This window comes from Venturia canescens, chromosome 2 (genome assembly GCF_019457755.1).
Source record: "Venturia canescens isolate UGA chromosome 2, ASM1945775v1, whole genome shotgun sequence".
In the NCBI taxonomy this organism is placed as follows: domain Eukaryota; kingdom Metazoa; phylum Arthropoda; class Insecta; order Hymenoptera; family Ichneumonidae; genus Venturia; species Venturia canescens.
The window spans coordinates 23,023,200-23,041,084 of record NC_057422.1 but is presented as its reverse complement, the minus strand read 5'-3'; the positions used below and the strand labels follow the sequence as shown (position 1 = coordinate 23,041,084).

General features: G+C 35.7%; 1 protein-coding gene across 1 annotated transcript in view; it reads left to right on the top strand.

Annotated features, from left to right (window-relative positions):
* Nucleotides 1–4,734: 4,734 nt before the first annotated feature.
* LOC122405844 (cholecystokinin receptor type A-like) overlaps nucleotides 4,735–17,885 on the top strand; it is a 92,563-nt gene continuing 79,412 nt past the window's right edge. The window contains exon 1 of the mRNA XM_043410859.1: nucleotides 4,735–7,157. Within this exon, the coding sequence (XP_043266794.1) occupies nucleotides 6,821–7,157 (337 nt within the window). The 5' untranslated portion in view covers nucleotides 4,735–6,820. The remainder of the gene's footprint in view (nucleotides 7,158–17,885) is intronic.

Here is a 17,885-nt window from a genome sequence, read left to right as displayed (position 1 = left end):
TGGAGGAAAATGAATTTACCGGGATAAAAATCGTCGTTTTGTAAAAATTTACAAAAAGACGTGGCGAAGTTAACGAACGACAAAATATGACCAAAAGGTCGAACTGACGTCACATGCGAACGTATATTGAATGCAGCGTTGTTAAACGTTACTGATCCATTTGTCGTGTAATCCGAATGATTTTTTATCAGATATTTTTTCATATTTCAGCCGATTTTCAATGATAAGGTTTAAAAACTAAAATACTCATGTATTCTTGAATATCCACGAAATACAACGATCGATTTGTTTTTGCGAAATCTTAGATATAACTAACGAAAAAATTCAATAACTTTTGATGTGTGTACGGCTTTCATATGCTGGAGTGATAAGTGTCAGAGAAAAGTCGATATTCAATAATAAATTTGCTGCTAAACTACACGGTAACTAGCGTCGAAATTTTACAAATCTATCCAGTACGTATTTATTTTTGCCTATCAAAAATATCATCGCGTAATCTTGGATAGCAAATATTCACCCATATACCTTAATACATCTTTTATCAAGGCATGCACCAAAGCACGTTTATTCCAGACATTTTCGTTCACTGGAATAACACGATTTAAACTTGGGTTGATGACACCAAACCATTGAACTAGATTATTCCCGCACTGTTAGACCGTTTTTCGTTCTGACTCAGAGTCGATTGGATACATTTTCCTCTCGTTGGGGAAACTTTTAACAAATAATGCGATCGTATCTACGAACAAGATAGCAAAGACGAATGTGCGGGTACTTCACAAGTATAGTAATATATATATGTGTGTGTACGTGTGTTCGCGTGCAAGTATGTGTCTGTGTATGTATGTGTGTGTGGGAAATAGACAATATATATTCTTGCAAGTGCCATTCTGCGTTACCCACAGCCGATGAGTCAAAAGACGAAGATGGCTGCTCGCCTGATTACATCGAACGTCAATAATAATCACTTTGAAACATTCATCTCAATGTTGCATTAGAATCGAGAATATGCTTCGAATGAGCTTGAATAACTACGTGGATTGAGAAATACATGCTATTCTATTTGTCGATTAATCCAACTACCGCTAGGATTTCTGAATGTGTCCAACATGAGCAAACGAAAAGTATTCCAACTCCGTGCAAAAATGCTGCATTCGCCTCATCCCTTCATTTTCTGGCTCTAAATTTTCCCACGTGAAAACGAGGAAGCAAAGCTTGAATCTGTGATGCACATAAATACATATTCACAGTACAGGAGAACAGAGGTTTTGCTGCAGAGAATTTCTCTCACACAGGAGGATATAAGTGATCGGGCAATCGTGACCAGAATTCGATTATAGGTACGTGGACCAGCCGGCTACGCCATTACTATCTTCCCTTTACGTGTGGTCACTAGAATATCAAAATTCTAAAGTTACATTTGGTCATTTGTTATTGCGTTGTCGTAAAGGAATTCCTAGTTTATCGCGTAGCGACAATAAAAGGATCTCCAGCTCTTTCCATTCTAATCTTCATTTTCTTTAAGGGGCAAATCTATAAGAAATAGAATTTCGTTCAGTTTCGTTCTAAATCACCATGTATAGATTTTAATCACGGTGTTCGTTAATTGAACCTGTTCAAGGAGATTGAATCCGGCAAAAATATTTTCATTGACTGATACCAGCGTGTACTTTCAGGGATGAACGTCTCGAAAACAGAATATTATGTATACTAGGGTGGTCGTTATTTCAAGTTAATCTCACAAAAAACTAAAATATGTTATAAACATAATGGAATTTAATATTTGTCGGGAGATGTCGCTAGTTTTTACTCAATGATTTGATTAGAGAAACTTGAAAAAGTTATTGTGAATCAAAAAAGTTACCATTTGAGTTACATGCAGTACTAAAATTTATGATATCAATCGGAGGATAAGTGTTTTGTTAGTAATTCCGAGTTTCAACATTATGAAATTGTTCTATAAGAAGCGTTCAAATCCAAAAAAATCACATCAAAGATATCATAATTTGTTCCTCTATGGAGGTAGAGACTTGGAAGAAAAGCGATTCTTCTCAGACTTTCAGGATCCCCTAGTATTATTTACCATCTTCGACGTCAATTTTCAATCGGTACAAATTATGTGTTAAAAGTACTTGTCCGGCCCATTCATCTACGAAAAATCTAGAATAATGTTTTCCCAATTCTAAGTCGTTTTATTGATACTCGCGAAGTAAGGTATAAACAAACATATTTTAACGCCAATTTACTATTCTTGAAATAAAGACAACATATATGATCCTATTTAAGACTTTACGTAGTATTCCAATCGATTGTTTAATAAAATGGTATTGTTTTTTGATCAATTTATTGCATTTCCGACATTATTAGCGGCACTAGGTTAATTTCATTCCGTTCAGGATATTTCCGAATTTCTCCCAGATTACGAAAAAAAACATTCAAACGTCATATGAGCGACCTTCAAATCCCAAATTTCGGATGAATAACTTTTTGTTGCGAATGCTAATATCCCTCTCCTGGCTACAAAAAATATGGATTTTTCTTTGAGCTTCCTATACTCTTATATAAAGGAGGGTCGGGCGAAGCAGCAGAACACTCCTCGAAAAAATGGATTTTTTTCTTCGGATAATTGTAAGATTTTATCACTCAACTCAGGATGTACAGTGGAGACCGACTGGCGGTGGAATAAAGTGACCAATTTATTCATAAATTGAATTTTTTCGTAACTAAGGAAGAATTTTTCATCTCCCGCGTAAAAGCTCTTCAATACGTCTTTCTTAGATTTTTTTTTAACTAAATAGAGACACAACCGAAAATTTTTTACCACATATTCATTCAAATTTTGAGCTCACTTTACAATTTTTTTAGCCTAAAAACGTTGCTCATTATTGAACGTACACAGCAAATTATAGCAACTTATTTTCAAAAAACCGTTTTTTTCGGTTGCCAAGGAAAATTGATTTTAGCAACTTCTTGTTGAACTCCTAACGTCAATTTTGATACTTTTTTTTCACGACTCTTCCAAACTCCTACTAAAATTGATCATGTGTAATGGAGCACGACATTTCTTCAGCTCATTGGACAAATGTGTTTAAGTGCGATTTCCTTTTTCAGAAAAGTCTATCTTTGCTTAGATATACCTTAGCTCCACAATTAGCCGAAACGTCCCAGGAAATTACCCTCATCACCGTAAATTACTTATTAGAAGAATGTGCAAGCTTGACAAGTGCTAGGCCAACAGACGACTGAGCTGTCAATATACTTATCCCCTAATACAATCTTGAAACAAGCAATGTTTTCAAACTCAAGAGTAGTACATTTTTATAACGAAACATCTAATTTATTAAAGAATATTGCTGATTTATTGATTTATTTACATGAAAAAGTGTTCAAGTCCCTGGGGTTCGACCAGTTCAAGTGGACGTGATCCGTATATTGAAAAATGATAAGGTTGTCTTCTCGCTCGAGCTGCTTAATGATAATGTTCTCAAGGATATCAGTTAATATGAGTTCACATTCACTCATCGTAATTCAATCACCTCGGAAATACAATCCGGTAGATTGTGAATAAACTAGTATCACATCATTGATCGTAAACACGATCGCAAACATAAATTGTCAGAGGTCCGCTGGAAAATATACCGAAGCAAAAACAGTTCAGCTCGTGAACCTGATTGAATGCCAGTTGCCACTGCCCGTCTATCAAATCTATCTCGTGAATCTCTCAAGGCAACGGTGACAAAGATATGAGAAAACGATGGGACACAAGATCCAAGGGAGTGAAAATTCACCCACCTACATAAGAAACGGATATAGAAATCGATAGACAGGCATTTTCATGAAGAATGGTGATGACTCACAAAAATGCTCCGAGCGTTTTTAGAGTCGGCTCCTATTTTGAATAGCATCGTTGATCGATTGGTCTGTTATTTTTAAAAATGGCATGTAATTTTTGAGTGTGTTTGAAACTTTGAACAATTCATGTTGAGAAAAGTAAAAAAAAAAACATTAGATTGATGTATACAAAAAAATGTTTCCATATTTCAATTTAAAAAAAAGATGTTTTCAAATTTTCAAAAAATATTAGTGAAAAGTTTTTTACTAATAATGTAAAAAGTTTCGAGTAGTGGATTGTTGTAACTGGTAAATTCTATATTCATTTTTAAAAATAATCATAATTACGAAAACACTTCTCCAGAATTACGGCGCAAAAATTTTCGGATAATTTCACAAACGCTGAATGCATAGGTTTTTTGCCGGTCTCACGACGGTTTTCGTAACGTTCATTCAAAGTGTAAGTTGCTTCACGGGTGTAAGATGTGACGATTGAAAAGATTATTTTGAGAATGGGGTGCAAAGAACTGCGGTGAGCATGAAAATAAGATGCAGTGAGAGGAGCAGTCGAAAAAGGAAGTTCGTGCTGGGAACGGAAACTCGTGGGTGGTGGACGTCCGTTGGCGCACGAGCCCGAGGGATGAGCGTACTAAACCCTTATTCGTAGAGCCAGACGGCTAACAGGGTGGCGGAGGGAAGTCGAGAATGGTAAAAGGATGGGAAAGGGAGGAGGGTTTGTTGCGGCGCTTGCGATGCTGGCAAGTGGCAGCCCTCGCGAGCATCACGGGAGGATTGCTGCTGAGAGCGGCCAAACGAATGAGGTCGTCGTCGACAGGAAGTGAGCATGTTGGTGATGCGGCCGTTGGTGGTCCAGTCGCGATTATATCAACGAACGATATCTAGTAGAGCAAGTGATTTAGCAAAATCGCCAGTGCTTGGAAAACCACGATATTCCGGTGTGTGTTTGTGTGTATGTGTGCGCGCGCGTGTGTGTGTGTGTGGGGGGGAGGGGGTAAGAGAGGAGTGAACTCTTGTTTCGATACTTTCGTCTCTGTGCGTGTTAAAGCGAGGAAAATTGAATGAAACTCAATCGGCCAATGAGCAGAGAACCCTCAAATGAAAATGATCATGGTCGGTAGTCAAAGTGTGTATACAGTTGGAAAAGTTCGGAAGTTTAAAACTTCATCCATTACATGGAGTTCACCCTAATTCAATTAACATTCGAATGTTCAACTCTCCCGGCTCGTATCCTCGAGTTTTTGAAATATTTAACAAAAGTACCTCAATAATTAAGCTGAAAGTTTTACAGCGAGAAAGCACGTGTCAAAAAATATTTGCAGAGAAACAGTAATTAAATAGTAAGGAGCAGCAACAGAGGTTATTAATGTTTGTGCTGGTTGGTGAACATTTCAAGGTTCTTCTTGAAAATTGCAACGACTAAGACCAAGAGTCATAAATACATAGTGTCGTGTATTAAATTCATAAACCGTAGAATCTTAATGAAGAAGCGAAACATCCGTCTCGAAGAGGTCACATTACGTTCGTCACAAGTTTTGTGCCATTTGACTTCAAAAGAACAACTTTGTGAGCTCGAAATGTAAACATCGTTTGAAAGAGTGACCGGGTGGAACAATTTATAAAGATTGAAGATCCAGATCTTAACGGCTTTTCGAATCGTCGTGACCTCGTAAATGAAACAGCTGACATAAAGTTCCATCATTGGCATGATTTATGACTACTTTTTGCTTTTCCGATGCTGCTATTATGGTAGCATAACGCATCAACGAAATAATTCTATATGAGAAGGGAATACGATGGTGAATGTAAGAAGCAAAGAAAAGCTGTAATTTTAGCTTGTGTGTACCAAATGCCATGCTCGAGACCAGATCGTCAATGATCATGATAAATGGTAAAATAATCCTTGAGTGGTCGAATAACTTGTGGCCGTCTGAAGTTATACATTAAAAAAAAAAGAAAAATAATTTAATACTTAAACTCTCAATTGGTCACACAGTAAAAGCAGCAGAATGTTCACATTGAAATATCATCTCTCTTCGTGACACAGTGACTTGAAAATACCTTGGAGAACATATAATCCTCAATGAATGAGAACAAAAATAAAATCGTCTTTTTTTCATCAATAGTCCCGCATCCCCGTTGATGACGCAATATATAAGTCGTGAACGTGCGAGAAGTTTGGCCGAGTTTGGGGGCTCATACGTTCCACCAACTTCTTCTTCAGCTTCTTCTTCGATCATTCTTGTCCGTTCTATCCTTTCGCTACTAAGAGGAATTCACAGCTTGGTCCATTGCCCAAACTCACGAAGCACCGTGTACATTTTCTTCTGGGAATTTTCGCGAACCAGGAATGACGAAGAAACAAAGTGGCTGATCTGTATGCACTTTAAGAAAAGTTTTTCAATCCATTGTTTTTCTTTCGTGTTTTTATTTTTCTTCGTGACAAATTTCACTCGATTTAAAAAATTGTCATGAGGAACACGCCTTTTGGTTTATCATTCCAATAGAAATTTATACGCATACTTATTTATCTATACGTGACGATGCTGACGATATGAATGATCGTCTGAAGAGTAAAAACCTTAAGATTCTCAAAAGTACAGAGTATCTCCATCGCCTATTAAGCAGGTTGTGGCAAATAGGAGATTGCGAAAGAACGAACTTTTCACAACTTGTTTCATTTAATTGAATCGTCATCGCTACTTTTTGCTGTGCTTCATAAAGTCTTAATCATAAGATGAAGAAAAATGAGTAAATTATAGCGAAAAGGGAATATTTAGTGAAACATCTTCAAGCAATTGGAACAGGAGTAAGGTAATACGGATTTCGGAATTAACACGAAAGAAATTTCGATAAAATCTCGGAATCAATAATTGAGCGTTGATGTTCCTCGAATAAATAATAAAGTGTAAAAGAAGAATCGTGACAGTAATAAACGATGAGTTATATATGAAATTCTCTCAAGGACACCATGTCAAACGTGAGCACCGATGGATTCGCAGGATTAGCGACGTTCAATTCGACGATTTTGATAAAGCACGGAAAAAACTATTGGTGGGAAAATGGTCGTGTGCAGATTCCACTTTATACAATTATTTTTCTGTTAGCTGTAATTGGTAATTCGTTGGTTATATTGACACTCGTTCAACATCAACGTATGCGTACCATTACAAACGTGTTTCTACTTAATCTTGCCGTCTCGGATCTTATGCTCGGCGTTTTGTGCATGCCATTTACTCTTATCGGTACGATACTTCGAGACTTCGTGTTCGGCGAGGTTATGTGCAAGCTCGTACCATATCTGCAAGGTGAGTACGATCTTGACTATTAAGGGATCTATCATAAAACGATAAGCTAAATGGGTTACTATATTTACTGCAAATCATTTATGATTAAATTCATATATGATCCAAACCGAATTCCTACCATTCAGTTAACTACAAACCCTCCGAAATTCTGCTTAAAGAGAGTCATCAACATTGTAGAGATAACTTACGACCCTTTTGAAATGTCGACAGTACCAAGTTCGACTCGATCGAAATCTAGTGAACAAAAATTGAGCACACCCCTTATTTTCAAGCAAGAAAACGTTCCGGAAATTTAGGTCCACACACCTTATTCATGGGGCCATCAACAAACAGCCAATACGCCAATAGTTTTGTAATCAAAGTGAATGAAGATTACTTGTGTACTTAACATTTCGCCCTCAACATTTATCTACAAAATGAATTTTCGTTTTGTCATTGGAAATAATAGAATTAGTGTAGCATTATTTCTCTTTAGTGCTTCACCTTTGTTCTTTATCTCTTTAATAGCGAGCAAAAAAATTAAACTATTTATATCGTTACAATGAAAAAAATTATATTATCATGGATACAGTTATAACACCGGCTACATCACAGATTGTATGACAGTGCTCCGAGCTTCGTGACATGTGACGAATTGCACACTCACCGCCTGCATCGGGCCAACTTTTTTTTTATCGCTACAACAGCCTGTCATAGTGCTTCGTTTTTAATAATAAAAAGAAACGGAAAATAACAAAACGCATATGAAGATTAATATCTAATCTTCTGCATCTCGCGCCGTTATATTTTTTTCATCAACTGCAGAGGGGTCAGCTTAATGATGATAGAACAACTTTTGTTGTTGATAACCAATATGAAATCCTACTACGAATATATTCATTTGAAAATGTATACTTTTTTTGGTGAAAATTGCATTATTTTGCATTATAGCAATGAAAATTCTATAATATTTCCGTAGGCACAATACAAAACAATTTGAGAACGAGATTTTTTTAAAAGTAATATTGACATATAAAATTCTGGGCTCTTATGTCTGTTGAAAAATAGGCACTCAATAATTTCCATCGCATTGTATCGTCCAACAAAAGCAGCAATCCGTATCAAGTTTTCAGTAGTAGCTCCCAACATATCCCTGCGCCAAGTAAAAGCCTGAAGGAACACGAGAAAATGCAACAAAGAAATAACGAAAGAATGCCCGCATATTCTCTTGGAACGTTATGCAAATCTACGTACAATTGGATATTTGAACTTGCAACGTGTGCTTTCAGTTGCCCAGTTGTTGCAATTGGAAACATGTATTGATTGGAAAATGTACTGATTGGAAAAATATGTATGAGTAAATGTAATATTAATTCGAAGTAAAACTGAAGCTAAATGGAAAGAAATTATACTTCTGCATTAAAAAATGATCGATAAAGCAGATGGATTATCTACGAGAATGAAATGCTACACAGTGATAATATTTAGTATTTAGTATACAAGTAGGTACGGAATTGCATTCGATCGTCCTATTTGTTTGCCCAATAATTAAAATAATTTAATATTAATATTTAATATTAAAATTTTTAATTTAATTTTTATATGAAGTTAATGCGTAAGACAGAAGATATGGGAAATCGTTGAACTAAATCCTCTGCTGTATGGTTCGGTTGACGAAGGTACCGAGAAGCTTCGAGTTATTTTTTTCTTTACGTTTGCTTTGGGGATGCTGGAACTATGCAACCTTTTCATACTCCCTCACATTCTTGTTCGGGGGGATCGGATAAAAACCTTGATTAAGCAAATATTGGACATTACATTTTATATCATATTTCAAAGCTCAACGTTGATACGCGAAAAATACACGTAATCGACTTTCCTTCTTAAATCGAAATGCCATAGACATGTTTCGGAGTGTGCCCAACGAGGCTACGTAATTTATGACGAGATTGGACATTGACTAATTAAACTCTTATGCAAAGTATGGTATGTTTTTAATGCCATAAATATGTACCTGGCTCTCTGAAATTACAGTTTTGGATTTTTTTATTGGAAAATTGTCATGAAGAAATTATCATACGATTAGAGTCCGGGCTCGATTAATGAGTTATACACAATTTTTACAGCGTTTATCGACTTTATAAACTTAATACAGAAAATTTGAAAGCATTAATGCAAATAATTTCTTCACCGAATGACTTATTAATCAGTTGAATAATTAATAGAGTCGCAAGCATGCATCAATAAATAAGGAAAAATAAAAAAAAAAATCTATCAACTGTGGAATTAAATACGATATGATGGGGGTATAGAATTTTCAAGAACGACTTTCCCTCACAATTGCTTTTATTCATGGACCTTTCGTGGACAAAGTCGGGTATAAAGAATTTAATAGAACTTTCTTGAATGCTTGTTAGTCAAAGAGAATGTAATTAATTGGCTACTCGTATCGCCAATTGATTCCCTCAATCAATGTGCTAACGAGGTACGAATAGTAGGAATTTTTTTTGTGCGAAAGCTTCGAGATGAATGTCGCCTCAAGTTTTAAAAAAGGAAAGTTTCGTGATAAATACGAATAAGGTGTTCGTTGAGTGGAACACTTTTTTTTAATAAACTTTGAAGAACTCTGAAACTCGCACGGCTAAAATATGAAGGAAGGACTCTGTTCTGATGCTGGGAAATAAAAAAAGGACTGAAAAAATTGATAGGAGATCATTTATCATGCCCTATCGATCTCGGGCAAGGCTGGCTCGCTGGAGTGGTGAAAGTGACAAATATTGATCAACCACGCGAAACGGGAATGCACGCAAGCGCGCAGAATCTAACAGGGTGAAAAAAAATATTTGATTAACTGTGAAATGAAATAGGCCTTAGTTCTTATCGGGTCAAGAGTCACGAGCAGAAATGATTATAGTCACGAAACGATCTAAACTAAGAGTCCGATGCGAAGCAGTGCAATGAACAGAGAACAAAGAGGCGGAAATTCTTTCCATCTTCCAACGGACATCTCAGAAACTCAATGTCCTAGAATTTTTTCAGCACGGCTCAGTCCACAAAGTATTCCGTGCACAGTTATCACTCCAACGAATATTTCTCGTTGGAAGCGCCACTCGCGCTCCCTTTTCCTTCTTCTATTCTCTTTCTATATAGAGATATATAAATATGTGCTGAAATACGTATACGATATGCATACGCCACTTCCACTTCCGCTTATCCTCTACGCCCAAGTCCTTCCCGCAACAACGACCACATACGTAACGAAAGTCTTGGGGAAGATGTACGGTATATGTTGGCTCTAGAAATGCATCTTGGAGCTCACAACCAACTTGAGATCAAGATTTGCGGAAGAAAAATTGTCGCCCGACCAACGATTACCCCCCCCCCCCCCCCCCTCCGCGCTTGGTCTCTGCGCTTCACGTACAGCGCACCAATCTTTTTTCCTTCGGTATGTCCAGATAGAAGAAAAGAGAAAGAGAAAAAGAGAGGGAAAGAAATAATGCTAAGGAAAAACATATATCTATGAAAGTCACACAAACCACCCCTTACCCGACAGGAATTCTGTATTTCAAGCCTGAAATCTTTTTAAATCGGCCTTGACACCCCTGAGTTTTCTTGCCCAAAAGTTATCTACAAAAACATGAAAAACACCGGCAAATCTATTGAACCATTTTTTCGCCACTTGAAAAAAAAGTACATTTCCAGTGATACCGACTCTCGCATAGGTTCGGTCTCTAGAAATTGAAGAGTACTCCAGTATTTAAACATCGACGTGAGACGTTTCTGGAAGATATTAATTCTTATATCCCAAGAAATAGGTAGTTCTTCGTAAATGTCCCCATAGGGATCGACAATTGTTGTATTAATAAACATACAATAATAAACTGAATTTTTTATTCCTGCTCCAAATGCACTATGTACAAATATAATGGTACGAAAGAAAAAAAACGAGTACTCATTCGTTTGATTCTCAAGACACTTCAAATATCGTGCTCGCCCTGCGCGAAGATAAATGAAATACACAATTGGAGAGTTCTTCAAGATTTATATATGTGGCCACAGTTTCAAATATGAAACGTCTCCAAGAGACATTTGATTGATGCTTGAGATAATAACGAATATTATTTTTAATGTTTATGTTCCTCTTTTAACTGTACCAAAAAATATATGGTTCATGAACACGCTATTCTTGAATATTATTTGGGTTTTCTCCTCATATCGAGAATCGGAAAGTTGATTTATTTTACTTCAGGAAACCGAATTCGAGGTTCTCTTTTCCGGGTGTGATCAATTTTTTTTTTTTATCAAACAAGATATCAATGTGACCAACAAAAACTTCGTAAATATGTAAAAGATTGTTGATCACTTTATATTGAGAAACTCAATACTGTTTGGTTATTCCATTCCAACTAAAAAAATAGCGATGACTGCACTATAGAACTCCGAAATTTTTATCCGTATAGTATTAAAAAAAAAAGAAATGAAACAAAAAATCTATAATGATTGTGAATTAAGTAAGATGTAAAATGTAAGAAAAAAGTTATGGATTTTGAGACTGATTGAAGGAGTTACGTGATGTTAGAGGAAAAACAAATCGAAATGACAGAAAATAAAAAGTTTTTAAATTTTTTATACTAGAAGTTATTTGAAGCCCATCTTGCGATACGGCTCCAAAATTTTGTTTTTTAACGTAGAATTTTACGAATTAAAAAAAAATCGAGTGTCCCATTGAACGAAAAACCAATTTTCAATCTAAAAATAGCCGAAAAAGCATTAAAAAAAATTATTTTTCCGTTTTTCAATTTTTATTTAGAAAGAGCGTTAAAAATTAAAAAAAAATAACCCGTATTAAGTGACATTATCATAATTATAGTCAGAGATATACATTTTTGAAGCAAAAATCGATAACTCCAGAAAGAGTGGAGATACCGAGCTAAAAATTTAGCTGAAGGCTTCTTTGTACATGCATAAAAACATATTAAAAAATCAAAAAAATCGAGGAAGGTCACCGTCACAACGTCATTGAATTGACATGGAATGATCCATTTATTAATTACATTACGTCTGTCACACTATCACTGTTATCGAAGTTGTTGTTACGAGAATCTGCTAATTATTCATGAAAAATTCATCATACGAGAGAAAAATCTCAACATGTATATTTCGGGTTCTTATCTTTCACCTTTATGTTCTTTTTTTTATTTGAAGCATGTAGAATTTTTCATACGCAATAACTTTCAACCAAAAAGCACTGCTGAATTGATATTAGTGTGTTTCAATGGGAAATTAATTTATGCATGAAAGCGAATACCTCTTTGGTAGTTTCATTTGAACTACAAATACTGGTCAAAACTCTAAAATGTGTGTCTGACTTGACGCATACTTATGTCATTAAACAAGCGACAATGCTGCTCATATACAGGGGGCACCTCAAATATTGCCACCTCTAATATCTCGGTAACTATCGACGACACAAGAAAATGTTTCAATAAAAAGTTGTATACGGTATGAAAAGAGTCATCGAATTTGAACATTTCTTTTCATTTCGGTGATGGAGCTGATGCACAGTGAAGATCACCTTCACTTATTTAAATGGTACAGTACTTTTTTCAACCATCTTTTAGTGCATAGCAAACTGCATGAAAAACATCCGGTGGATTAAGGTCGTTCAAGATCATTTAAGATCAGAAAATGACATAAACTTTATTTTTGTGTGAAATGAACTTTATTCACAGAAGATATTCAAAGTGCTTACCACTGAAATCGATGCAGTATTGTAATCTTCTTATCACGGATTGTTTAGAGCTTCTTATCATTTCGGTACTTATCGAATCACATGCTCTAACATTTCTTTCTGGTAGATCGTCAGGCGTTCTTTATAAACGAGATTTTTCAAGTATCCCCACAAGAAAAAATCCAGAGGTGTCAAGTCTGGCAAGCGAGTCGCCCACGATGCAGCTTTCCGCGTCCAATTCAACGATTTGGAAATCTCTTTTGCTCATTCCTAGCTAACAGCGAAAAATGTGCCAGGCACCTATTGTGTTGATTCCACATTCTGTTCTTCGTCTCTAAAAGTATCTCTTCTAATAATAGAGACCTAACGTTTCTTGAAAGAATGTGGTGTATTTTCTACCACTAACGTACAATGTATCGTGTACATTGTAGGTTTGTTACCATTATCTACATTCATGAAAACGACAGTAAGAATGGCAAGATTACGGCCAAACTACTGTAAAATTTTGTACGATGTGCGAGAAAAAGTTGTTAGAGCATATGATTGGATAAGTGCCGAAATGGTGAGAAAACCTTCACAATCCGTGATAAGATGATTACAATACTGCATTGATTCGAATGGCAATCACTTTGAACATCTTCTGTGAATAAAGTTCATTTCACATAAAAATAAAGCTTATGTCATTTTTTGATCTTGAATGGCCTTGAACGACTTTGACCGACTAAATGTTTTTTATGCAGTTTGCTATTCTTTAAAAGATGATTGAAAAAAAAGTACAGTGCCATTTAAAAAAGTGGAGGTGACCTTCACTGTGTATCAGCTCCTCCACCGAAATGAAAAGAAAAGCTCGCATTCGATGACTCCTTTTTACCGTACAACTTTGATTGAAAGATATTTTTTCAAAATTCTTTTTTTTCGTTTCTGCATTCTCTTTTAAAAATTTTAAAAGCAATCCTTCTGATCCCTCTTCCGAAAAATATACTAAGTTGCCAGAATAAAGAAAAAAATAATTTCCGCAATTTTTCACGTACCCCGTTTTCTCCCGGTCTCCCTGTACCACATTATATATCCTTATATGTACATACTGAGTGTGCGTATTCTTTCAAACTTGCGGTCGAGACTTTAAGAATTCGACGAGGCTTCACCAAGAAAGTATACTATGTCGGGGTATCCCGAACTCCCGATAGCGAATCGATGGAGATAGGAGCGATCCAATTTGAAGGAGGGCCGTGTAATACCAGCGATATATTTGGCGTGATGTTGATCCTTCGCTTTTCTTTTCATCTTCTCTTTTTCCGATCATCAGCGTATCTTTTCAACTCACCCTCTTGCAGGATCTCGACGAAACGCACAAGAAATTTCTCAAATTTTTTCTGGTTTTTTTTGTTACTTGCCTGGTATTTCAGACAAAGCATCGAACTAATGAGAATGAATTTATGATGGATTAAAGTTTTCTCGTCAATGCAATCAAACTTGATAATTTGTGGAAGAGATATCCTCCGGAGGTTCAAACGACAATTTCCAAAGCTTTAATACGAAAAAATACCTCCCGTATCGATTTGCACCAAAGACTGAAAGTTGTTTAACTATACGTTTATAAAGGGTTGCCAAAATGCAAAAACTTTGGGTGATGCAGTTATTGATTTAAAAATTTTAGAGTGAATGTTGTCTCGAAGTAAAAAAAGTGAATACTGGTTTCCGATCAATCGTGTGGATACGCGTGAAGGTGTCTAATTGATTCGTTGACTGAACGAAAAAATATAAGAAATACTGATTTTTTTTTTTTGCAAAATAAGTGATTTACAAAAATCTAATGACCAAGAAACAAATGATAACATTCACCGACTTCAGATTTTTTTACTGTGTGAACAAAAAAGTAGTATAACGTATATCTATTGGTCTCATACCATCATATCTTGCACTATTTGTTTCGAGGTGCTTGTTAAAAACTTTTATCACACCGAACGGATCTTTCAACTTTTATGAAAACGATTTCAATCAACGTAGCTCCAAGATATTTCCTTTACTGCGAAAAATACGAGAATTTCTGGCACAAAAGTAACTTTTTAGCCTCCGTAACTTACGTATAATTTTGAAATCGTCTATATCGTAACATATGCACATATTACACATGCATGATACAGAATATTCAAGGTGTTCGATGGCGTCCGCTTGACGCAAAACGAGGGATGTATAATGAAAGGTACTTCGTCATTCCATTAACCTCAGGGAAATAGAGAAGCATAGAAATGAATTCAAACAATATTGATTAAACAAACATGTAAGTGAGTGTATACAGGGTTGCTGGAATTGATATTGATTGCCCTGTTCGAATGTTCGTCGACTATTTAATTTGGAAACAAATGGAATTCTGAAAGTTTCAATATTTCTATTGTTCTATGAAATTTCTTATTTGTTGTGGATACCATTTAAAAAATTGAAACCCAAAAAACTTATCGAAAGATTCGTTAGTCAAGGAATTGAGCTTAAGCAATCGATGTCATCATTTCCCACAGTTATTGTTTTGTTCAATATCAGTAAGGGTTCTTTTTTCTTACACCACGTCTCATAACTAGAGGAATCGATACACCCCACGATCGGCTACATGTTTGGGAACTTAACCAAGTTTAAATAGTGAACTTAATCTTCACATGCCTGGCGCAATAACCTGCTCCACTCCCTCGTCTATACATTATAATTTACGGCAAGCCTCATAAATTTCTCCAACCATTCAAGGAATCCACATGGGAGCGGATATTAAAGAAAGAAAAGAAAAAAACAGGTTTCAAGCAGGTGCCACTCCACAGAACAATAAAAAAAAGTTCGTGAAAACGAAGAAATTCGTCTCCTCAATATAGGAAAAGATGATCGAGAGGAGTGGGGTATCGCTAAAAATTGAGTAATTAAACGACGAACTTACTTATAAGTGAAGCCGTGAGATTATTACGGACATTATTTTTCTGCTTCTGGCCATTCAGTTTCGATCCACAAGATTTCTTTCATACTGGTATTCTTGAAATACTATATACCGTTACCCAATCCAAAGTTACGTAATTCTAGATTATTTGGATCCATTTATGAGAGAAAAATCGTAACCTGCCCACTAAGTTACTTATTTCATGGTTGATTAACATCTCCTTTGCAAGTGACGCTGTTATACCTCGTGTTTCTCGAGCCCTGAATCCCTCTGGTAAAATCTTGCGTTCTTCAAATGTTCCATAAAGATTTTTCCAAACAAAAATTCATCTACCATAGTCAACCACAGTAGATTTTGAGTATGTCTCGGAATTTTCCTAATTGATGTAGACTCCTCGAATTGTAAATCCGGGAGTAGTCGACTCACATCGTTTATACACTCAATAAGTACGTTCACGGACAATTTTGGCAGATCGATGACTGTGAAATTTTTCGGTGATGGATATTTATTTATTTATCATACGAAATCTTTCCTTATTCGGAAGTCCTTTACAAATTATCTTCTTCCAATGCACTGGGAGATCTTTTAAATTTCATTAGCCACAAGTCTCTCAAGATTCAAACGCTTTCCAATAATCTTCAAAAACTTGTCATCGAGAATTGCACGGTCGACTTTGGATGAGTTATTGAAATTTGTATCAGGTGGTTCACCCTTGTTCTTAAAGGTTTGAACATTCTCCTTGCTAGCCATTGTTTTGGTTGTTTATTCAGCCGTTACCAGTCAGCTAGAACCATCCTTGCCGTTTCGAATACACACTGGAAGAAAAATAATTTCTTAATTGTGTGTAGAAAATTATCCCAATTTGAGTTCCTTGAACTAGTTGAATATATTGCCTCATAATAAACCTGAGATAATTTTCTCCATATGAGGTTGGACCAACATGCGCGGCCAGTGAGATTATCATCATATTCCCGAAATATATCACTACCTGTTATTTGAACCACCATATTCGACTTCTCACTGATAAAATGCGGACTAAAGATTTTACGACGCACTGCCTCTAAATTGTTCATGCTCCTTCTTTCCTTGCTCTTTGAATTTCATCTCCAAACGTTTTTAACATTTTTCCAAACAATGATTCACATGCTTGTTCCCAGATACTGATCCTTAAGGTTTTTTTATCTATTGGAAGAAAATAACATAATGTGGCTATCGTGCGCAAAGAAGAAGAAAAAGAAGAAGAAGAAGAATGACATACTACCTTGTTACTGTAGATACGTTGATACCGTTATTTTAATTTTAATAGTTTAATAGATTGTCGCAATACTGGATAGAGTAATGGGACTACGGTTGATCTAAAGGAAGAGGTGCGAAATACAATAGAATATTTCGCTTTGCATCCCTATCAACATATTAATTGCTCCATGATATCATGATGCATGAAAGAACTATAATGACGATAAGAATTATTCTTCAAAATGCTGACATTCAGTTTACATTGGAAAAAGAATTTTTGAAAATGGACATAGTAGAATCACGATGCTTCTTGCGAAGTCCTGTATGATTAGCTTTTTCGTAAATATTCTAGTCTCGAGTTGCTATCGAGACTCTTAACCATAAAGAATCAGGATGGACGCAGTAAAAAAGTTGAGACATGTACATTTACTCCTTTGAAATGGTAGTTTCCGTTACTGAAAAACTAGGTTTAGACTTCACAAAAAATCATTAAATGAATAAAGATTTTGAAATCATACATGTTAGATGGTATTTTTATATTCAAGCGTCACATTTATGATTATTGCTACTATGTATTGAAACGGCAACCCCTTTTTCTTTAACTTCATTTCACATTTGAATCACGCCCCACGTGAGTTAGCACTCGAGCGCTCGACGCGACTCTCTGTGAAAAGGGGGAGAAACTACTTTTCATCCAGAAAATTCTTTTTCTTCCCTAAATATCGTATATTTTGTATTCTGCTATATTAATTCACTTTATTTTTTCGCAGAATACAACAAAATATCAAAATTAAGCATTAAGTCAAAAATCGAGAGAATTCCAGTAGAAAATTTGTGTATGAAAGCGTTTGCGTGCTTGTTCCAA